Source organism: Lampris incognitus, chromosome 17, assembly GCF_029633865.1.
Source record: "Lampris incognitus isolate fLamInc1 chromosome 17, fLamInc1.hap2, whole genome shotgun sequence".
In the NCBI taxonomy this organism is placed as follows: domain Eukaryota; kingdom Metazoa; phylum Chordata; class Actinopteri; order Lampriformes; family Lampridae; genus Lampris; species Lampris incognitus.
Window position 1 is genome coordinate 34,541,841 of NC_079227.1, and position 24,209 is coordinate 34,566,049.

At 47.6% G+C, this 24,209-nt stretch overlaps 1 protein-coding gene across 1 annotated transcript; it reads left to right on the forward strand.

The window, feature by feature from the left end:
• Window positions 1-465: 465 nt before the first annotated feature.
• Window positions 466-22,886, forward strand: smarcd2 (SWI/SNF related, matrix associated, actin dependent regulator of chromatin, subfamily d, member 2). Its single transcript, XM_056296875.1, has 13 exons — window positions 466-1,071; window positions 2,422-2,627; window positions 5,641-5,683; window positions 5,790-5,912; window positions 6,242-6,361; window positions 7,319-7,414; window positions 8,671-8,772; window positions 10,843-11,004; window positions 14,741-14,838; window positions 15,885-16,020; window positions 16,308-16,430; window positions 16,635-16,736; window positions 20,547-22,886. Exons 1-13 carry the CDS (start codon window positions 919-921, stop codon window positions 20,598-20,600), a joined length of 1,518 nt encoding a protein of 505 aa, XP_056152850.1. The 5' UTR covers window positions 466-918; the 3' UTR covers window positions 20,601-22,886.
• Window positions 22,887-24,209: the final 1,323 nt, after the last annotated feature.

The following is a 24,209-nucleotide window of genomic DNA, read 5'->3' on the forward strand; positions in this document are numbered from 1 at the left end:
TCTTATTTTTGCCCCAAAGAGTGAATAAATGCTATAATGCAATTTAAAATGCAGTTTCTACTGTTTCTATCAAATTGCAACCCCCCTCCCCCAAGATCAGGTGGAGGGGTCCTCAGGGTAGATCAACAATACGCAGGGGGTCCAGGACCCCAAAAAGGTTGAGAACCACTGGTTTACACTACTTTGCCGCTACTGTTGCTTTTCGCATTGCCTGTTTGCTCCGGTTCTGTTGTGTGTGTGTGTGTGTGTGTGTGTGTGTGTGTGAATTGTGTGTATTAGGGATAAGTAGTAAGTCTGTCGCGTTGTTATGCACCGGAGTTCGCTGGATGAGGACGCAGGTGGCGGGCCCACGCCTCCTCGGTCGTTACTCGTTCTGGTTTCACTTCCTAGAAGTGACTTGGCAACCGTCGCCAGGGGGGAGGGGCGGGAGAGGGGAGGGGGAGCGAAGTGGGCAGTGCACCCGTCCCCGAGTGTGCGCTGTTCACGTGTTATAACCGCCGTTAACGTGTTGCGAGCCGAGCTTAAAGAGAAGCGGTCCGGTCGGGCCACGGGCAGGGGATGACGGACACACGGCGGGCGCCGCTCGTACCGAAGCGGGAAGAGAAACACGGCCTCTTGCTCCGCGGCGGCGAAACCCCGGAAACTCGGGGCCGCTAGCTAACAAGCTAACGCTAGCTAGCTTTTTGTTGACAGCGAGCGTGCCTGTCAGACGCACGCGCGCGCGAGGGCGCGCGGGGGGGTTGGGTGGGCTGACCCGACCCTAAACTTTCCTCCGCCGTCCCGTCCCGTCCCCCCAGGTCTCGGGGAGGGGGGGGGTGTTTTTAAAAAGCCGCCGCCGCCGGTGTCACTCGGAAGTCGTCCTCGGAGCCGAGCCGTGGAAGTGTCGGGCCGCCGCCGAACCACTTGTAGCTCCGGCAGATGGCTTCGAGGGGAGGCTTTTCGGGTCCCCCCGTCAATCAGAACGCGAACCCCATGAACGCCGGCCTCGCCGGGGGCATAAGGATACCGGGGATGCCGCAGTCTCCGGCGGGATACCCCAGACCCATCAGCGGCGCCTCTCAGTACCACCCGGTGGGTTTACTTCTCTCTTTTTTCTTTATAACTTTTCCCGAGACGTGGGGGGGGGGGTGTGAAGGCACTCGGGTTCGGAAGGTTGGTTTTCTGTCAGACCTTGGATGGAAAAATCCTGTCGCGAGCAAGCCGGAGCCTGGTGTACAATACAAAGAACTTTGATGGGTGGTGATGGGGGGGGGGTGGAGGAGCGCGGGATCGTTGCAGCATTAAGGTGTACTTCCGCATTTGAAATCGATTAGTCGCTTGTTGTTCTGCAATACAAACGCTGAAGTTGTGTGTGTGTGTGGGGGGGCGAGGGGAGGGGAGGGGGGGTCATATCAGTGATCGAAGGATTTGATCAGCTGTCAGTCTGTGGGTTTGTTCAACCGGTCGGTGCAACCGAGCGTGGTTACGCTCATTAGCTTGAGGGAGAGATGGACTCACGTGGCCACAACTATAAGCTTGCTATAATAATAATCATCATAATAATAATAATACATTTTATTTGTGGGCGCCTTTCAGAGCACCCAGGGACACCTTACAGAACACAGCAAAAGCAAGCAGCGCTGTATCAGACAGCATAAAGTCAAAACAAAGCAGGGTAGACGATAAAAACAGATAACACAGCAGATAATAAGTATAACGTCATCATCTGCACGAAACTCAGTGAAGTGTGGATCAGACTGAATATGCCGGTTGGAAATGGTGCGTTTTGAGATGGGATTTGAAGGTTGAAAGGGGGTCAATGTTGTGAGTGTCTTGTGGGAGAGAGAGATCCATAGGCTGTGGGGGGTGGGGTGGGGATTGAAGGCTCTAGTCCCCTTGTGTCAGTTGAGAGACAATGCCAGTGGTGTCATTGAGCACCATCCGTCGCAAAGGAGTCATTTTTATCTGTGTAGCCCAATATCACGAATCTCTTTTTATTTTGCTTTTGCAAAAGGGAGTGAGTGAGTGATGGAGGGAAGATAGTGTGGCGTTTAACATTGTAAATGACGGACAAAATCTACATCCTGTGATTTCAATTAAAGCACTAATTGCAGCCAGATATTTGTGTGAACCATTCTGCTGCTAGGACGTCTGGTAATCTCAAGTCTTCTTTAATGCAATATTATTCAGTGAACGGTGCATCAAAATGTACCTTTTCTTTTGTCGTCGTGAAGCCTTGGTTGCCGTAGGTAAGTTGCAGATTTAATTTGTAGGCCGATGTTGCTGCTCAAACATCACTTAATTTCTATGCTGTGTTAATTGCTTGTTAGTATGTATTTATTCCCCTACCAAATTGTTCTGTTTGTTTGTTTTTTTTTCCACCATGATTTGTCAAAGTTGGAAATGTATTCAAGTCATTAGAATTTGCTTTGTTTTTTTTAGCGCCCAGGAATGCCACCCACAAGGGGAGGGGGCCCGATGGGGTCAATGGGAGGCCAGGTCCCTGGGCTCTCATATGGTGTTGGGAACATGCCCATACGGCCAGCCATGGGGCCCCCCACTGTGGAGACCTCTAGAAAGCGGTTCCTTCATCATCAGCAGCAGCAGCAGCAACAACAGCAAGGGGCTCTGGGAGGCCTGAGACGTGGGTAAGTGGGGGGGGGGGTTATTTGTGAAAGAATGAGTTTGTATCTGCAAGTGAAAGGGAGAGCAGAGGAACCAGTTTTGATGACTTGGGGCCCCGTTGTTCAATGCCAGTGCCACAGCTTCTCATCGTATTTGCCATGACACTGCCAGCAGCAGCACTATGTGTACAGCCCCTGTTTTATTTGAACCTGAAATAATGGTTGGTGTCTAAATATGGGACGTGATGGAATTCAGCTTTCTGTTCCACTCGTGAAACTTCTGCCTCGTATCTCATAGCTTAACAGAAAGATAACAGAGCCTCTTATTGTAACTCGGATACTAAACCGAGTGAACCCCTGACTCTTTTCATAGCCACATGGAACTGAGTTCTCTACTGTTTGATGGTTGGGCTGGCTACCTCTTTTTGATTTAATTAAGATGATATAAAATGCAACGTCGTTGTAAAAGCCCGAGTTCCCCCCCCCCTTTTTATCCCGTTTTGATCTCAGTTAGTCCTCAAAATAGTTTGTACTTATTTATAATGGCCTTCCAAACCTTGGTGGGTAGCGTACAAGATGCTGAACCGTTACGTTTAAGGGAAATGTGTCATCACTCTCCACCTTTTGGGCATTAGACAAGTCCGTTGTGGAACACAAACAAAAGCAGCAACACAACACTGTACACAGACCTGATCCATGCCGTGTAGCCTGGGCTGTCGGTGGTGGCCGAACCCAGAGATTGAAACATGGACCCCCGTGTCGCAGCGCAGCAAAAGAGAAGCTTTAGAGCAAACCAGGTGACCTTAAACCAGGACGTAGGAGCATCTCATGACCACCCCTCAGTGCCCTCAAAGCGGTGAGGGCAAGTGGCTAATTTAGACCCAAATGACGTCACTTGCTAATAAATGTGGCCGACTGCGATTCCCTGCAGTATTGAACAATTTCAGCCACAACGGGTTTGTTGTCTTGTGAGGTCTCGCTCATAAATGTGATGTACTCGGTGCATATTAGCGAGCCAGAGGCCGGAAAGTGACATCTTAAGATCTTATGAAAGCCCCGGAGTATTAGATTTCTCGCACTGAGAGAAACGGTTGTAATTTGAGTCAGAAGAAATAAACAAAAAAGAAAAACCCAGCTTTTACTGCAGCTGCGCGGGCAGGGAAGATAAGTGGTGGCTTTAGGTTGTGTTTCTGCCTACTGATGGAGAGGTACACAAGGTCCTTATTTTGTTGTTAAAGGAAATGTCCTTTCTTTTCTTTTTTTCTTTTATGTCCTTTCTTTTTTCTTTTCTTTTTTTAGTTCCTTCCCTTACTGCCAGTATCGGCTCCTTGTTAATGATTTATGAGGGTCAGGTTATGCTGGTCCTAGCTGATGTGCAGGTTGTTGTTGCTAATAGGGTCACTTACGGAGAAAATGATGACAAAAAGTGACGTGTGATACTCTAGTGTCAACTCCAGGTAGAAATACATCTTGATTTAAGTATTCTCACTACTGAGAAAGTAGTAACACTTTATTATAGACTGACTCTTGTGTATTTTAAAGAAGTGCTAAACACTTGAGCATGTGTTTTCAGCTGTAAAACTGAACGATATGACTGTAAGGTGATGAAATACATCAGTGCTGGTGTTAATAGTGACATTTCCTACCAAATTTATAAAACTCGGCATTTCATGGGTTGGAAATGGCTCAACACGCCATCTGCCGTTTTAAATCAGCCCTTAAACCTCGCAGGGCCAATGCTGACGTAGAGTTGACCGGTTGGGACTTACTAGCTACATCACGAAATTTGTGTAAAAAAAAAAAAAGACCGTTAACGCCCTCTAATCAGAGGTGGGTGACCCACCTCCCCCAGCCCCCACCCTTCAGTGTGAGTCTGTGACACCGCCTTCATTTTCAAATGCTGATCGAGACTCGTCATTCACAGGAATTTGCTCACTAACCTTGCGCCTTTATCACATTTACTATCAACCTTTCCAATTTCTCTCAAGTTACAGTTAGTTGCATCTGGGTGGCGTAGCGGTCTATTCCGTTGCCTAGCAACATGGGGATCGCCGGTTTGAATCCCCGTGTTGCCTCCAGCTTGGTCAGGTGACCCTACAGACACAATTGGCCGTGTCTGCAGGTGGGAAGCCGGATGTGGGTATGTGTCCTGGTCGCTACACTAGTGCCTCCTCTGGTCGGTCGAGGCGCCCGTTTGGGGGGGAGGGGGTGAATAGCGTGATCCTCCCGCGCGCTACCTCCCCCCAATGAAACTCATCACTCTCGGGTGAAAAGAAGCAGCCGGCAACTCCACATGTATGGGACGAGGCATGTGGTAGTCTGCAGCCCTCCCCGGATCGGCAGAGGGGGTGGAGCAGCGACCGGGACGGTTCAGAGAGTGGGGTAATTGGCCAGGTACAATTGGTGAGAAAAGGGGGGAAAAATCCAAAGAAAAAAAAAAAAGAAGGTACAGTTAGTTACATGATTTCATCATTTTCAGTTTTGGCACAAAGGTTCGAACTTGTGCTTTCGACAGCTGTAGAAGCACCACCGGACACCCGGGTCAGTCGGGCTGGGCATACACTACAGCCGGGGGAGCAGTCGTACTGTCGCCTGCCTCTCTCCACCACCAGAAAGCCGCGGCCCGTCTCGCAGGGGCCCCCTCTTGTCTGTGGCACATCCACGTTGCGGCGTCTTCGCGGGGCGGTGTGCGACACCATGCCGGTGGGCGAACCAGTGGAGTGGACTGGGTATGGTGGCGAGCTGGCAACTTGCGCCAGGCCCTTCTCGCGGACCTCCCCAACTACTCCTGCCTATGCTCCTGCCTCACACAGCTACACCCCCCTCCTCCTCAGCCCCTCCCCGGCCCTCCTCTCACCCTCTTGCCCACTTTAGCGTTTTTCAAAATTATGCAGTGGGTGGAGTTAGGGTCCGACTTGGAGGGATTAGTTACACTTTAAAAATAGTGAGTGGTTCAGTTTAGGAAATGTGGAAATCCATTCCTCATATCGTCTTTCCTGTGTTTTATTCCTCATATCATCTTTCCTGTATTTTTCAGTGCCAAAAGACGCAAGATGGCAGACAAGGTTCTCCCACAGAGGGTAAGATAACCCTGACCCCTTGGATCGCATCCTAGATAGCTCCATCCTCCATTATAAATAGGTTGGGCCATAGTTCCTCATACTGAAAACTGATACCGCTCTTTAGATTCGAGATCTGGTTCCCGAGTCCCAAGCCTACATGGACCTTTTAGCCTTTGAGAGGAAACTGGACCAGACCATCGCTCGCAAGCGCATGGAGATCCAGGAGGCCATCAAGAAGCCCATCACGGTAAAGCGTCATAATGACGGACTTTCAGTTTATGTGATCATGGATGAACTTGTTTTTTCCTACTTCCGTGCTTGCGTACGTGCCAGGGGAGAGAGAGCTTATAAAGGGTTGTGTTTGTTGTAGAATTTATATTTTCCGGTTATCTTGCTTATCAAAGTGCTGTCTGAAACATGCCACGTGATGCTCCACAAAGTGCCAGATAAAAATAGATGTAGATTGTTTTTTTTTCCCCTAATCTTTCTTTTTTTGGAACGACAACCATTTTCAATGGAGGAACAGATGTGTTTTCCAAACACGCGCTCACCTCTTTTTCCTCCCCCAACCCAAAGCAAAAGCGCAAGCTGAGGATCTACATCTCCAACACATACATGCCTGGCAAGCCTGAGGGGGAGGAGGCTGAGAAGGTGTCGTCCTGGGAGCTGCGGGTGGAGGGCAAGCTTCTGGAGGATGTAAGTGACAAGACTGTTCAGGGGACACTGACCAAACGGGCCCCAGGGCCCGAGACTTTGCACGCGTCTTTTGTGAACTTGTAGGGGCAGAGTTTTTCAAATTCTCGCCGACCGTAAAAGACGATCGCTTCTGACCGCAATCGTGCTCTTCACATCTGAATCTTCTTACCCGGGTCCGCTCCACACAGCGGTCCCACAGCACTGTCTGGCTCCAAGTATTTCAGCAGGCTCTGATGTTGTCTCAAAAAACTGTGCTTGGCCTGCACTGGCCTGTGTCCTTGGCTCACACCACGCAACCAGATGTGTGTTTAATCCCCCCCCCCATCCTCCTAGCACACACACACACACACACACAGACACACTCAAGCTTGCAAATTCATGTTCCTCTTTGAAATGGAGAATAGAAACCAGTGTGCCATCAGCTGACATGTGTATCCTCCCGCCATCCACCCCCAGTGCTAACTGAAGCTTGTAGTGTCGGTTAGGGCGGCGTGAAAAATTCCTGTTTCCCCCCTCGCATTGCTTCATAGGTTGAGGTATGCGTAGGAGTGCTTTGGGTGGTGTGTGTGTGTGGGGGGGGGTCAGAAAGGGCTATGAGGGAAGGGGTGAGAGGGGGCATGTTGCGCAAAACACATGCTTCGGTGGGGGAGGGGGGTACAATGGCTCGTGCTTTTTTTTCTCCCCCAACTTGGTGCCTCCCCGGCTCCAGCCGCCCCCTGATGTGGTCAGAGTCGGAACAAGGCTGCTGCACAGACCAACACATCATAAGTCTTGCAAAATAGCACTCTGCCTTGTGTGTGTGTGTGTGTGTGTGTGTGTGTGTGTGTGTGTGTGTGTGTGTGTGTGTGTGTGTGTGTGTGCATGCACGTGTGTGTGTGCGCGCGCGTGCGTGTCTTTTTACACTCCCTTTTTTTTCTTTTCTTTTTTTTTTCTTTCCTCTGAAATTTCTATTTCCAGCCTGGGAAGCAGAAAAGGAAGTTCTCATCTTTCTTCAAGAGTCTGGTCATTGAGCTTGACAAGGAGCTGTATGGACCTGACAACCACTTGGTAGAGGTATGACGCACACTTGGAGGCACGCCACACAACCAAGTCAGCATAGTTGAGATACACGGGTGTTAGAAATTGATTTCTTTCGAATTCAACTCCCTCCCACAGTTCAGTTTAGAGTTGTTTTGAAATTTGGAGCCGTTTTAAGTAGCTTGTTTTACAGTGCGGTAACATACTTAAAACTTCCTAGAAGATTCTGGAACAAGTCTTTACAGTGTCTGTTTACTAAGTACCAGTGTAGGGGTTTTATCTGAGTGTGATAGGTTGCAACACCTCAATTTCCACCAAGTTTTCTCATATTTCACTGTCAGTGCTGAGGGTGCTTGTCAACATAAGGATGTTTCAGTCTGATCAAGTGTCAAAATCTAATGACTTGTCCACACACACACACATGCAAAACTTATTGTAATAGAAGTTAGTCATGGCACTATATTTGCTACAAGTTCACCATTTTTGCTACTAACATGGAAGTACTATCAGTTTTGCCTTTTTTGCTCTGGTCAACAATACATTTTCCCTTTTTCACACTAGAACGACCAAACCGGTCATTTTGACCGTTTTGGATTTTCAAAGTTTAATAACTTTGTGAAAAGAAAAACAAAAAAAGATACAGACCTGCCACTCACTGAATGATCCTAAAACTGCATATATCTGCATTAAAATGAGTTTAAGATCAATTGCACCAACAAAAAAAAAGTTATGATAAGATCTACCTAAAACGACCATAAGCGGTCAAAACCACCGCATGTAATTTGCGCGTGATCGTGTGCGTCATGTCACTATTTATGACGTGTGTTGGTGGCGTCATTTCCTTCGTGAAGTTCGTTGCTCTGTCCTAGAAACACACTAGCATCCTCCAGTACAGAGAAATAGTCTAAACTTGATTTCTGATTATTTCCAACATGTCTGGTTACAGACGCCGTTACATACACACCATGACTACCACCGAGGTGTTGCAGCATTTACAGGCGTTGGACAGCGGCCATTTTAAATTGTTTGAAAAATAGTATTAAAGTTGTTAAAATGTTAATTTTGGTGTCAGTTATCATAACAGACATACTAGCGTATGCAATGCATTAATATCTCAGTTGGGTATTTATCTTGACAGAATATAGAGTTTAAAAACTGGCAGTCATTTTGACCACCCATGGTCGTTTCCGGTAGGAGTGAAATCCCGGTCGTTCTGGTGTTAACTCGTACATCAAGTGTATTCGTCCTCGTTTCATCCTGACAGAAAATTCTTTTTGTTGTTCGTCTGTAAGTGGCACCGAATGCCTACCACCCAGGAGACCGACGGCTTCCAGGTCAAAAGGCCCGGGGATGTGAACGTGAAATGCACCCTGCTGCTCATGCTCGACCACCAGGTGTGTATTCACAGAATTACACGTGCACACTTCATTTTACACTCCTGTTGTCTTGTGGCCGGGGCGTGACCTGAGTTAGCCCTTCCATCATGTAAGTAAAGAGATGCCACAGGCCTCTTAAGTGGAGCACATTTTATTCTGTTGATCAGCGGGTCAAGTCACTACCTGTACATTATGCATGTTTACATTTGCACTGGAGGCTTTGGTGAATCTGAGTTTTAAAGATGTAATCTATAATTTTTATATATTAAAAACTCCACATTTGATACCTTTCCCTGCTGGCATTTCTTAGCAACAGACATTCAGTGTTTTATATTCTACTCTTCACTGGCTCCGGCAGGGTGTGCCGTTCCATCCAAATGTAGTGCCTGCACAGAAAATGGGTCGAGTCTTCCGCAGAAGAAACACAAGGAACGCAATAGGCACAAAAATACAAAGCTTAACATTATCCACTGTTCAGTTAGTTCAGTTAAATGTTTGAAATGGGTTGATATGTTGGTCACTATTACCACGTCACATGACATTGTTAATCAGTCTTCCTTCTCTAAAGAACACACGCTACCACCAGATTATCTTCTGAATGTGCTCCTAATAATATGGTGCACAGCCATGAAAACTGTGCTGATGCTGCCCCAAAACCTGCAAGCATCAAAAGTTGAGTTGTTTGTGAAGGCTTTTTGCACGCTTAGGATCACATTGTTTTTGAATGGAACTGGGATTTGCGGTTAAAAAATGTGACCACAAGATGCCGCCAAAGACAAGAAAACTGAAGAAATTAAGGGTAATCACTTTAAAGTTGCCATGTGATGAAACACCACCAGGGCATCCAGATAGCGTAGCAGTCTATTCCGTTGCCTACCAACACGGGGGTCACTGGTTCAAATCCCGCGTTACCTCCGGCTTGGTCGGGCATCCCTACAGACACAATTGGCCGTGTCTGTGGGTGGAAAGCCAGATGAGGGTGTGTGTCCTGGTCGCTGCACTAGCGCGTCCTCTGGTCGGTTGGGGCGCCTGTTCAGGGGTGGAGGGGGAACTGGGGGAAATAGCGTGATCCTCCCATGCACTGCGTCCCCCTGGCGAAACTCCTCACTGTCAGGGGAAAAGAAGCAGCTGGCGACTCCACGTGTATTGGAGGAGGCATGTGGTAGTCTGCAGCCCTCCCCACATCGGCAGAGGGGGTGGAGCAGCGACCGGGACGGCTCGGAAGAGTGGGGTTATTGGCCAAGTACAATTGGGGAGAAAAATGGGGGGAAAATCCCCCCCAAAAAATAAAAGGTTTCCACCACCCATTTCTTCAGGCTATTATCTGTAAACACCATGAGACATTTTCAGTACGCATTGCCTCACTGGAAAGCACATTGCTAATCTTGGCATTGTTATAGCGGTGGGTGCCGGCACACCTGTTCCAAGTCAGCCTAATTGCCTTAGGAATGGTTAAAGTGGGCCCACACTCATACAGCGAGTCACATGAAAGGAGAGTCAGCGACGTGCCTGCTCTCCCCAGTCTAAGAGACTGCAGAAATCGAACCCTTTTAATAGACTGTTTTCACCTCGGGTGTTTTTTAACTGTTGTTTTAATAAACTATCTGTGGAGCTTAACGTCATCGTCGCGGTGCCTCTATCTCTGTATCTCTGTCCCCGTGTCAGTTTTCCTGACAAACCCGTGTCAGTACCCGGGGCACAATGGTGCAGAGACGTGGAGGACGGTGATGTTAAAAGAGCTCAACAGCCAGTTTATAAAACAATGGTTAAAAACACCAGAGATGAAAACTATGTTAAAACAGCAAGATTTTTGCAGACTCTTTTTTTTTAGATGCGAGAGAGCAGCCACATCTCCTGCTCTGTCCCTCTCCCTGGTGTGTTGTCGTTAGTGCGGGCTCAATTTAGCCTGTCCTAAATCATTTAGGTTGATTCCGAGCAATCCGCCACAAAGTGTTCAACACACACACACACACACACACACACACACACACACACACACACACACTACAAGAACAGTGTTTGCACTCATGCCCCTGCCTGCCCTTGTCTTTCCACTGACCCGCCTTGATGGCCCTCTCTCCTCCCCAGCCCCCTCAGTACAAACTGGACCTGCGGTTGGCACGCTTGCTGGGCGTGCACACCCAGACACGGGCCAGCATCATGCAGGCCCTGTGGCTCTACATCAAGAACAACAAGCTGCAGGACTGCCATGAAAAAGAGTACATCAACTGCAACCGCTACTTCAGACAGGTAGGCCGAATAGTATGGTCACAGTGGTTAACTGCCTCTCTTACACCTGAACATGGGTTTACCACTTCAGTAGCTTTACTCCCCACTTTCTGAGTGCAAGTTTCAATTAATGTCATATATGAAAGCAAGTTTACACTTATTCGCATGAAGAAATACTTCTTTTGCTGGCTTAACACATGAGTGGGAAATAAAAGTACTTGGAGAAATCTGAGTGCAAGAATGGGATACATGTACAAAAACAGCCAGTGTAGACTTTGGATGTACTTTGTAGGACAGCATGCAACAGTACAGGATGTCTGTACAATAATAAGGTGACATACAATGGTATCGTAAATGGTAAAGTTCTGCAAGTGGTGGATTGTGCAGTCATTTACAGTAACCATAATGAACAGGTATTTTAACGGGAAGAAGTGCAAAGAGCAGATGGCACAGTCGGTGGTGGTAACCATAATGAAACGGGTATTGTATGCAGTGAACGGTAGATGTGCAAATAGCAGTTAACTTGTGCAAATAGTAACTGATTGATCAGTTTAAGAGTCATATGGCTTGGAGGTAGAAGCTGTCTCGAATCCCGTTGGTCCGAGACTTGATGCTCCGGTACCTCTTGCCAGATGGAAGTAGACAGAACAATTTGTGTCTGGGGTGGCTGTGGTCCCTGTTTGTTTTGTGGGCCTTCTTCAGGCTCCTCCGGGAATAGATGTCAGGCATGGTGGGCAGATCACTGCCTGTAATGTACTCTGCTGTTTTCACTACCCTCTGCAGAGCTTTGCGATAGAGGGCAGAACAGCTGCCAAACCAGACAGTGATGCAACTCAGGATCCTCTTAATGGTGCATTGGTAAAAGTTAGTAAGGGACGAGGGGGGGCGTGCTAAATTTCCTCAGCCTCCGTAAGAAGAGTAGTTGCTGACGTGCTGTCCTGATTATAGTGTCTATTAAGGGACCAAGATAAGTCCTCAGTGATGTGGACACCGAGGAACTTGAAGCTGCTCCCTTTTCCACTGGTGATCCATTGGTGTGGATGGGAGCATGCACACTCTGGTTTTGCTGATGTTGAGGGAGAGGTTGTTATCCTGGCACCACCTTGCAAGTGCTTTTACCTCTTCCCTGTAGGCCATCTTGTAGTCGTCTACGATAAGACCAAGAATGGTGGTGTCATAAGCAAACTTGACAATGGAATTGGAGCTGTGGTGGGCCACACAGTCGTGGGTGAACAGGGACAGGAGCAGACTTAGCATGCAGTCCTGTGGGGCACCGGTTTTCAGGATCAATGAGGAGGAGGTGATGTCGGCTATCCTCACCACCTGGGGTCTGCCTGTCAGAAAGTCTGAGATTCAGTTGTAGAGGTAGGTGTTGAGTCCCAGATCCCTGAGCTTCTTGACAAGCTTTGATGGCATGAGATTGTTAAATGCTGAGCAGTAGCCAACGAGCAGCATTTTCACACACAGGTGGTGTGCAGCATGGTGGTGATGGCGTCATCTGTGGATCGGTTTGGTCTGTAGGCAAACTGCAGTGGGTCCGGCATATCGGGTTGTGATGATGTGATGTGGATCTTGACTAGCTGCGCGAAGCACTTCATGATGACTGATGTGAGTGCTAGTGGGATGGTAGACATTGAGGCAGGTTACCATGGCTTTCTTGGGAACTGGGATGATAGTGGCCTTTTTGAAGCATGTGGAGACTACAGGCTGGGCCACAGAAATGTTGAATATGTCTGTGAACATGCCAGCCAGCTGGTCAGCACAGGTTTTGAGAAGCCATCCCAGAATACCATCCGGGCCGCATGCCGTGCAGGAGTTAACCTTAGTGAAGGTTTTCCTCACCTTGGCAGTGATGGCATGGTGTCCTCCAGTGCTGCAGGTGTATCTGCAGTAGGCTCGATGTTCATGGCCACAAAGCGAGCATAGGTGTTAAGCTCATCTGGGAGTGAGGCTAACAATTGTAGGGTACAGCTGGGGTTCCCCTTGTAGTCTGTGATTGTCTGTAGTCTTCTCCACATATGCCCCAGTAGGGGTGGGTGATAAGGCCAAAATCTTCTATCGTGGTATATGTTATTTTATATCATGGTACGGTATATATCACTATACAGTAGTTGTTTTTTAAATTCAATTAAGAAACTGTTTATAATAACTATACCGTACTTCATCACATTTAATTATTTTCTTGTTTTATTTGAACTTCTGTACAAAGAAAAATAACTGCCTCACATGAGACAACACTTGAGTTAGGGGTTGTAGTCCTGCTTTGCATGCTTCATTTTTAAGTGGTAGAAGAGGTTACTTGTATTTCCACCTCCATCGATGACTGTTGTGCAACACAGTTTGCAGAGTATAGTTTTCTGTTCGGTGTCGGATTTTCTAAATCCAAACCATGTCCACAACAGAAGTCCCTCCCCTTTTAGTAACAAGTTCTTCTCCCTCGTCTTGGGTTGGTTGGGATGCCTCTTCCTTCTCTGTATTTACAATTTCACTCCTCCCATGTTTCCTCATCACGCTCACATTATTTTTTCTTTGTCTTTATTTTTTCCTTCTTCTTCTTCTACTTCTACTACTTCTTACTTCTACCGCTGCCACCAACTGGTATGGAGTGTGTGCTGATGCCCAAATCACATGAACCAGCTCCCGCGGTTGAAACGGCATTGCCAAATCACTAACGGTGGACACATTTCTATCATCGCACAGCATATACTGTCATATTGCCCAACCCTACATGCCAGATTGCAGCCCTGACAGTAGGACTCTACTTTATCTCTGTACCCCCTCTTGGCCTCCCCGATGGCATTCCGGTGGTCATACCTTGACTTCCTGTAAGCGTCCATGTCCCCTGAGTTGAAAGCTGTGGTCCGTGCTTTCAGCTTAGCCCGGATGTTGCCATTCATCCACAATTTCTGATTGGGGAAATGTTCGTACAGTAATCCTCGGCACAACATTGTCTATGCATTTGTTTATGAATCCGGTGACTGAGTCAGTATAAGCATCGATGTTGTTGTTCGATGCCTGGCTGGATACTTCCCAGTCTGTGGAGTCAAGTCTTGCAGCATAGAAACAGTTTGGGATGGCCAGCGTTGGATTGATTGTAGCACAGGCCTGTCCTGTTTTAGCTTCTGCTTGTTGGCCGGGAGCAACAGGATTGAAGACGTGGTCTGATTTGCCAAAGGGATCCATCCTGGAAGTGAGTGCAAACATCGTCCCAGTGTGTTCGCTCATCGCGTTGGGGAGCAGATGTGCTGGTAGTATTTCGGAAGGACAGATTGGCGGCGTTGAATTCGCCGGTAACAATGAAACCCGCCTCCGGGTGAGAGTTTTTGAATCTGTTGAGGATATTGCATGTGAATTTTCTCGGGAGATAGAAGGGTTGGCATTTGATCGTGAGCTGTTCGAGGTTGGGTGAGCAAGGGGAGGAAAGTGTTTCCATGTCTAAGCGCCATGAGTTGTTTACAATGAAGCACACCCCCACCCCTTTGTCTGATCTTGCAGATAGATGGAGCCAAGGTGGCTGTCAATGGCTCCAGCCAGGTTTCGGTGAAAGCCATGATGTTCTACTTCTTCCCTTAATGCACATTCTTTTAGAGAGTATTTTTAAACTTTGCATAGGAAGTTAGGTATGGAGCTGATGTACACATGTTTTGTATTTCATTTCAAGTGAAATGTAAAGTCTATTTTTGCAGCACAATAAATTGATTCAGAATCTTCCCCCACACTGCATCGAGCTTGCTCTGTTTTCTGACCCAATGTGCAGATTTTCGGCTGTCCTCGTATGAGGTTCTCGGAGATCCCCATGAAACTGGCAGGCCTCCTGCAGCACCCTGACCCCATCATCATCAATCACATCATTAGGTAGGTGACATGCTCATGTGGTTTTGACTGTTAGCCCAGCTATCTGACTGCATACTGTGGAGGAGCAGGGTTGTGTCTCAATCCCAAATTCAACTTTCCAAATACTTTCTTGGGAAATTTCTCCCAAGTCTTCCCAAAAGAGGCTTAAGAGCTTTCAGCTGGGTAAACATGTAGTTGTTGTGCACTGTTAAATTGCTTTGTCTTAGTTTGAGGTTGTACGGACTGCCACTTTCCTGATGCTCCGACATCAGGAACTATGGCAGCTGTACATGTTCATTCAATGTATAGTCTCACTCAGCCATCTCAAAATGACTGATTTTACACAATTGCACTTTGCTTTTGTATGAGCAGCATATATCTCAAAACACCTAAAACCGCAGAAAAAAATGTTTAAGTTGTGATTATGCTAGTATTTATTTTTCTCCCAAATTACCACCCTTAATAGACCTCAAATCTCTTAATTGGTCAAACCCCACTGGATCTCCTTTTTGGGGGGGGGGATTTTTTTCCCACATTTTCTTCCCAGTTGTATCCGGCCAATTACGGCACTCTTCCGAGTTGTCCCACCAGTCGCTGCTCCACCCCCTCTGCCGATCCGGGGAGGGCTGCAGACTATCACATGTCTCCTCCGATACATGTGGCATTGCCAGCCACTTCTTTTCACCTTTTGAGGAGTTTCGCCAGGGGGACATAGCACATGGGAGGATCCCCGTGTTGGTAGGCAACGGAATAGAACACTACGCTACTGAGATGCCCGCAGTATTTATTTTTCTCCCAAATTAACAACATTAATACCTGAACCAAACTCTCTGAATTGGTAGGACCCACTGGATCTCTCTTTTGACAAAACATTGTAACTTCCATTCGCCCAATGTTATTATTTGAAATAAGGTTGGTGTCAAAATGCTTTGGTCTTGTGTGAACCCTTCTGCATTCATGTGCTCCCATACGTTTTTCAGAAAGTATCCCCAGTTACTCCTCCCATGTCCTAATCCATCTTTAGGGTTCCATCACATTATTATTCTTAGTGTCTTCTCTTTGAACAGTGTGGATCCCAACGACCAGAAGAAGACGGCATGCTATGACATAGATGTAGAGGTGGATGACCCACTGAAGGGCCAGATGAATAGCTTCCTCACCTCCACTACCAATCAGCAGGAGATTGCAGCCCTGGAGATGAAGGTATGAGTCGCCAACTGGGCACCAGAGTCCTCTGGTATTTCTGTGCTGCCCCAATTTAAGTAACCAGCAAAAGATGGATGTGTTTCAGGAAGAGAGTAAAGAGCCACTATGACCAGTGGGAGAGTTTGTAGTTCAGTTTCTTGGGCTTAGAAGTGTAACGCTGTGTTTATAATGCACAAATGCATCAATGAACATTTGGACAAACATGCATGGTAACCCAAGGTAGTCAGTCATCTCGTGAGGCATGAAATGTTGCACAATCAGTTGTGTTGTTGTACTCTCTTTAGATCCATGAGACCATTGAGTCTATCAACCAGCTGAAGACCCAGAGAGACTTTATGCTGAGCTTCAGCAACAACCCACAAGACTTCATTCAGGACTGGCTTAAGTCCCAGTGCAGAGATCTGAAGGTAAACCTGCTCTTTCTAGCACCAGCTAGTCTCAAGATGGCTGGTGATATTTCGCATTGGCTTTTAATTTAATGCAAGCAGGCATTTTGTCGAGTGTGTGTCCCCTCTTTGGAGTTGTGCACTATTTGAATAATCTGTGTGGAGGTAGAGGGGAAACGCATTTTCCAGTATACAATGTGATCCATCCTGAATTTCTGTTTCCAGCTGATGACCGATGTGGCAGGGAACCCAGAGGAGGAGAGGAGGTCAGAGTTCTACCAGGCTGCCTGGGTACCAGAGGCAGTGGGCCGGTATATTTACTCTAAGGTAGGAAGCACCAGGTCCATTAATGCATGATAAAGAATGTGTGTAAGGTCCATTCTAGTGGATTTTTGGCCAGACCGGCCGGCGGGCCAGCCCTACAAATGCGAATGTCCCTGACTGACTGATTGACTGACTAACTAACTGGGCGACCACATCAGCATGACTGTCTGAGTGATCATATTTAGAGTGACTGACTGAGTGATCATGTGTGACACTATTGGGCCGCTGGATCAGGTGGCCAACAATGTCACTGAAGTTGCATGATTGGTTGGCCGAGAACCGATAGGCATGAGGGACAGTGCACAGGTAAAGCACCCCAAATAACAATTGCTACATTTGCTGGCGAATTCACAAAAGGATTGCGTGGCTTCATAACCTGCACAAATAAGACAAAAACAAACCATGTAATTCTCAAAGTACCTGCAAAGGATGAAATGAACCCCTAACTGCGCTGCCAAGCAAATCACATTTCGGTATTGTGGTGCCATTCCCACATATTTAAATTGTGTTATATGCATACATTTGGTGCAAAATTGGCCCCTTTCTATGCAAATGAGCCTCATTGCAAAAAGGTCCAATTCATTAACACCAGCACCAATAGCCACACACAGTTAGAGTGAAAATTATTGGCGTCTTCAGAGAGTTGATGGTAACTGACACCCAGCCTTTCCAGTGATCATGGCAGCAGTGATTGTAGCCAGGCAAAGACATCGTCATGCCAGGCGTGCTCAACTGGCTATTTCGCAGGAGAATATCACTTTTTGATTTGGCTGAGACCGAAATCATTTGCAGATACAGGTTGCCAGGTCTGACAATTCTTGCTGTACTTGATGACATCAAGGAAGACATTCAACTTTCCTACAGTGTACTTTGTCACATGGATAATTGCAATCAGACAAAAAACAAGAGGCGGCATGGTGGCACAGTGGTTAGCGCGGTCGCCTCACAGCAAGAAGGTCCTGGGTTCGAGCCCCGGGGTAGTCCAACCTTGGTGGGTCATCCCAGATCGTACTCTGTGTGGAGTTTGCGTGTTCTCCCCATGTCTGTGTGGGTTTTCTCCGGGGGCTCCGGTTTCCTTCCACAAGACATGTAGGTCAGGTGAATCGGCCGTACTAAATTGTCCCAAGGTATGAGTGTGTGTGTGTGTGTGTGTGTGTGTGTATGTATATATATGTGTCGGCCCTGTGATGGCCTGGTGGCCTGTCCAGGGTGTCTCCCCGCCTGCCACCCAATGACTGCTGGGATAGGCTCCAGCATCCCCATAACCCTGAGAGCAGGATAAGCGGTTCAGGTAATGGATGGATGGATGGATGGACAAAAAACGAGCAAATCGCACTCACCTGCAAAACTTTTTGGGTGCGTTTGCGGTGTAATATCATTCGCGCAATATATTTTGTGAATCGGACCTTGAGACGGGGCAGATAGCATTTGCAAGTGATGCGCAATTCATGGTGCTATCAGCGGGCGCAATCCATTCTTTGTGAGTTTGCCTGTCAATACAGAGTGAGTCTAAGAGCCCTGACACACCAACAGCCAATGTCGGGCCGTCGGTGAGCGTCTGTGACCCTAGTTTTTGCGGTGTGTCTTGCACCGTCGGCACTAGTCGGACCCCTGTCTGCAGCTTTTCGGCCGATTCATCATGTTGAACCAGTGGAGCCTGTCAGTGAGAGAGATCACTCTGATTGGCTGTTCAGCTTAGCCAATCAGTACTGAGCTAGCGAGTCAGGGTCGTCGGCTGTAGTCTTTGCGGTGTGTCCAAGTGCTACTTTTTGGCCCAGACGGCAGGCGGCCTTCGTCGCTGCTAGTCGGTTTGGTGTGTCTGGGCCCTTCGAAAAACGAGACATCCTCAGGTAGAAAAAGATGAGAGGAGGGAAGTTAACAGATAATAAGAATACGTATACTTGGAATTAAATGTAGTTCTCTTTCAAATCAAACATCCAAAGATACGACTAGAATGTATCGTTCTTGCAACTTCTTGAATGTGGGTTAACCATGTCATGTGATATGCTGCTTTAGTACACTTTAACAACAAATATTACTGGGACCACCACAGAAAATTGCAGATGAACATTTAATATCCAGGAATTCACATTATAGACACGACCATTGACTGTTCCTCCAACAAACTGGTCACAATTTTGAACATTGACCATACACGGTCCAGCCATACATGAGGTTTTGACCTAGTCTTGTTTTTCAGCTGTCTGGGTGGATTCGGGGCATTTGGGATGTGCGCACGTGTGATTAAACAGTCAAAACTTGGGGGTTTAAGTATTTTCAATACGACACACGGCTACCAAATATACGTGAAGCTGACACACGGCTCTAGTGATGATGATAAGCTAGTCAGTAAGACAGCAACACTTGATTCTCAGTGAATTAGTTTTTCAATGAGCAAAGCTCAACCTGAACTTTAATCGTTTACGGAAAAAGCGTTACCCTGTAGCCACCGCTGTCTACACCTTTCTGTAGCTAATGCTTCACGACGGGAGATTGACAGGCAGATTGGTGCAGCATCAGCAGTAATGTGGACGTTGTACCGGACCGTTGTGGTGAAGAGGGAGCTGAGCCGGAAGACAAAGCTCTCAGTTTACCAGTCAGTCTTCGTTCCAACCCTCACCTATGGTCATGAGCTATGGGTAGTGACTGAAAGGGTGAGATGGCGGATACAAGGGGCTGAAATGAGTTTCCTCCGTAGGGTGTCTGGGCTCAGCCTTAGAGATAGGGTGAGGAGCTCGGACATCCAGAGGGAGCTCGGAGTAGAGCCACTGCTCCTTCGCATCGAAAGGAGCCAGTTGAGGTGGTTCGGGCATCTGATTATGATGCTTCCTGGGCGCCTTCCTTTGGAGGTTTTCCGGGCATGTCCAACTGGGATGAGACCCTGGGGTAGACACCGAAATTCGCTGGAGGGACTACATGTCCAATCTGGCCTGGGAACGCCTTGGAATCCCCCAGGAGGAGCTGGAGGGCATTGCTGGGGAGAGGGACATCTGGAGTGCCCTACTTAGCTTGCTGCCGCCATGACTCACCCCGGAGAAGGGGCTGATGATGAGATGAGATGAGATGCATCATGACTTGGGGGTCAGCCTATATATTTGCTATTGTCTCCTCTCACTTAGGTTACCAGGGGAGAGTCCCATAGAAAGTCTTTGCCCCTGACAATAGCGCTGAGCATCAAGATCCTTTTATTAAACAAATGTACCCACCGTATGTTACGTTACAACACAATATATGGTCAATGTTCACATTCACACTTGTTCAAACCCAGTGTGTTAAAAATTGGACACCCCCACATCTAGCCGTGCTTTTGAAAGCATGGATAGATGTGGTGAATTGATGTGTAAAATCTGTTTATTTAGTAGAAACACGAGCAAACACATCTCACTCAATTTGTGCAAAGTTGATGTGTTTCCCCAATTGATTTTGGAATGAATTCCAGTCACTGGAATGGGTCATAACTGGATACCTGGGGCATCCGGGTAGCATAGCGGTCTATTCTCTTGCCTACCAACACGGGGATCGCCAGTTCGAATCCCTCCGTGTTACCTCCGGCTTGGTCAGGCGTCCCTACAGACACAATTGGCCGTGTCTGCGGGAGGAAGCCGGGTGTGGGTATGTGTCCCGGTCGCTGCACTAGCGCCTCCTCTGGTCGGTCAGGGCACCTGTTCAGGGGTGGAGAGTGGGAACTGGGGGGAATAGCGTGATCCTCCCATGGATAGCTGATGCCCGTGTTGTGAGTCCTGTAAAATGATCATGTATCGTCCCTTCAAAACTGACCATTTCTCACGGACATCTCTTCTTCTTTTGTTGCAGGTGCAGCAGAGAAGACAGGAATTGGAGCAGGTGCTGGGTATCCGACTCACCTGAACGTGGCACGATTCAGAGTGCCCCCAGCCAACGCAGCTCAGTTTTACACCTTGTATATGGATACCTTCAGTCCAGTTTTTTGGAAGGACTTTGAAATGAAAGCGCTAATGTTGCAGCAAAACTGGTCCCGTACACAAAGCCATTCTCAACAACACGGTGCAGTACCATCGTAACCGCAGGGTCAACGCGTCCTCATAGCTGGCTCATAGACAATAACATAAAGCAAGTGGAGTATTTGGGACCAAAGTAATGTGTACATGTTTATGGTCTTAACGTGTTTTTAACCTTTTCATTGACTGTTTTGAACCAAAAGTGGGCTCAAATAATGCTTTCCTTATTTTAAATTGTGTTCATTTTGTTTGTGGTACTGTCTGCTTCGTGTTTTAAACATCGGTGCTTCAGTTGTTTTGACCAATTAAGGGAGTTTTTCCATGCGGGGGCGGGGGGGGGGGGGAGCTGTCTGTTTAACTTGATGTTTGAAAGCCATAACCATATAATCGGCGCGACGCCTCGTGTCTTGTAACATATCAGCACCGTAGTTTCGGGGATGCGGGAGGAAGTAAGGGTTCATTTTCAAACGCCACATGTTCACGCTGGGGGGGGGGGGGGATGCCGCCGCCGTCGTCTCAGATGTGTCAGTATTTCAAAAATGCGAACGATTTAGTCCCCTAAACCATCATTTGTATGTTGATGGAAAAAGTCTTAAGGTGCCTCGGTGAGCGCCCGAGTAGCGCAGCGGTCTATTCTGTTGCCTACCAACACGGGGGTCGCTAGTTCAAATCCCCGTGTCACCTCCGGCTTGGTCGGGCGCCCCTACAGACACAATTGGCCATGTCTGCGGGTGGGAAGCCGGATGTGGGTGTGTGTCCTGGTCGCTGCTCTAGCGCCTCCTCTGGTCGGTCGGGGCACCTGGCCTCACCGTCAAGTGAAAAGAAGCGGCTGGTGACTCCACATGTATGGGAGGAGGCATGCGGTAGTCTGCGGCCCTCCCCGGATCGGCGGAGGGGGCGGAGCAGCGACCGGGACGGCTCGAGGAGAGTGGGGTAATTGGCTGACTACGATTGGAAGGAAACGGGGGAAAAATCCAAAAAATAAACTCTTAAGGTGCCTCAAAATAACCGATAAGGTATTTTCGTGCTGGCAATCATTTTGAAAGTATCTACTACTACTGCTACTACTTCGGCTGCTCCCGTTAGGGGTCGCCACAGCGGATCATCCGTTTCCATCTCTTTAATAATGATGAAATGATCATTTTGAAATTATGTCTGCCGTTTCCCCCCGTGAGTGCCCACGGCGAGAGTGGTTTGGAACGAGACCGTTAGTAACTTTACTGAGACACCCGGGGCCTCATGTGTCAGCCGTCACTATGGGCGGATTTGTTCTTCCACACCCGTGGGAGTTTTTTTAGCCCTGAAGTTCATCTCGCAGACCAGTGTAGAACCCGGGTAACCCCTGAGTTTAGCCACCGGTTGGCTAACACCGATGTCTTCGCAGGCCTGGGTGATTGCGCGTTGCAAGAGGTAGACAATAGATGTTAGGAGGAAGGAATTACAAATAACCATCATGCTTTGCTGCTGACTGTCAGACCATCTTGAGGGCAAAAAAAAATAAAATTCATGGGTGTGTGAGAACAGATTTGCCCATACTAATGATGGATACACGAGGCCCCGGGCCTTCGGCACGCTCTGATCCGGGAGAACCCAGCTCGGGAACTGCCCGTTCCTACAAGAAACTGAGCCCGCTCGCTCCAGCCGCTCTAGCTCAGTAGCGTAGAGATTTTTTTGTTGTCGTTTTCGTCGTACTTCTTGAATGTTTACATGCCGTTTCTAGTCGTTAGGGTGCTTCATTCTTCTGATGCCGAGAGAGGGGGGGGGGGGATTCTGGGTCTGTGTGGGTCGAAGGGAATCTTCTGGAAAGAATGACTTCTAACGCAAACCGCTCGACAAGGTTAACTGGTAATTAAAGAGGAATAATGTCAAGTGAAAAGTGCGCTAGATTGTGCAGGGTTTTTTTTTGTGTAGTTGATTTTAGCCGGTGTTTAGATGAAAACGCTACTTTGGCAGGGCCTTACGGGAGGGATATCGCCACATCTTTGAACATTCCACGATAACGCGTCACGGTGCCAAAACTGCTTGTGAAAGAGGCACTTTTAAGACGTTTTGTGAAATGTTACAGTGCCTTTTTGTTTTTTACTGCATCTTTGTACAACATTTGCATGTTATGTATCATCAATCAAAATCCTTTGTTTTATAGGATAATATTTTGTACAAATAAATACGGTATACTTTCAAAGATCATGGCTTTGGCATGTTTTACAGGAATACGTTCTTTTTTTTACCAAACACTTAAAAGCAGCAGTTGAATAATAATGATTTTATTTTTAGAGCACTTCTCAAGCAGTAAGCACAAAGTGCTGCGCAAGATGAAGGAATTCAAAACAGACAACACTGAAAACCATTTCAAGAGGTAAATAAGGAAGCATGTGACAATTTATGCATATACATACACATACATAAGCAACAATTAGGGACAATTACTACTACTACTATCACTACTTCAAGCTGCTCCCATTAGGGGGCGCCACAGCGGATCATCCGTTCCCATCTCTTCCTGTCCTCTGCATCTTCCTCTGTCACACCAGCCACCTGCATGTCCTCCCTCACCACATCCATAAACCTCCTCTTTGGCCTTCCTCTTCTCCTCTTCCCTGGCAGCTCCATATTCAGCATCCTTCTCCCAATATACCCAGCATCTCTCCTCCACACATGTCCAAACCATCTCAATCTTGCCTCTCTTGCTTTGTCTCCAAACCGTCCAACCTGAGCTGTCCCGCTAATATACTCCTTCCTAATCCTGTCCTTCTTCATCACTCCCAGTGAAAATCTTAGCATCTTCATCTCTGCCACCTCCAGCTCCACCTCCTGTCTTTTCAGCAGTGCCACTGTCTCCAAACCATATAACATAGCTGGTCTCACAACCATCTTGTAAACCTTCCCTTTAACTCTTGCTGGTACCCTTCTGTCACACATCACTCCTGACACTCTTCTCCACCCACTCCACCCTGCCTGCACTCTCTTCTTCACCTCTCTTCTGCACTCCCCGTTACTTTGGACAGTTGACCCCAAGTATTTAAACTCATCCACCTTCGTCACCTCCACTCCTTGCATCCTCACCATTCCGCTGTCCTCCCTCTCATTCATGCATAGGTATTCCGTCTTGCTCCTACTGACTTTCATTCCTCTTCTCTCCAGTGCATACCTCCACCTCTCCTGGCTCTCCTCAACCTGCACCCTACTCTCGCTACAGATCACAATGTCATCCGCAAACATCATCGTCCATGGAAACTCCTGCCTGATCTTGACCGTCAACCTGTCCATCACCATTGCAAACAAGAAAGGGCTCAGAGCCGATCCTTGATGTAATCCCACCTCCACCTTGAACCCATCTGTCATTCCAACCACACACCTCACCACTGTCACACTTCCCTCATACATATCCTGCACCACTCCTACATGCTTCTCTGCAACTCCTGACTTCCTCATACAATACCACACCTCCTCTCTCGGCACTCTGTCATATGCTTTCTCTAAATCCACAAAGACACAATGT

Excerpts from the sequence above, each read along its gene's own strand:
- smarcd2 (XM_056296875.1), top strand. The coding sequence starts at position 919 with ATGGCTTCGAGGGGAGGCTTTTCGGGTCCCCCCGTCAATCAGAACGCG. Across the intron at positions 6,362-7,318 it reads AGGGCAAGCTTCTGGAGGAT|CCTGGGAAGCAGAAAAGGAA; the intron begins GTAAGTGACAAG and ends TTCTATTTCCAG. Across the intron at positions 7,415-8,670 it reads CTGACAACCACTTGGTAGAG|TGGCACCGAATGCCTACCAC; the intron begins GTATGACGCACA and ends TTCGTCTGTAAG.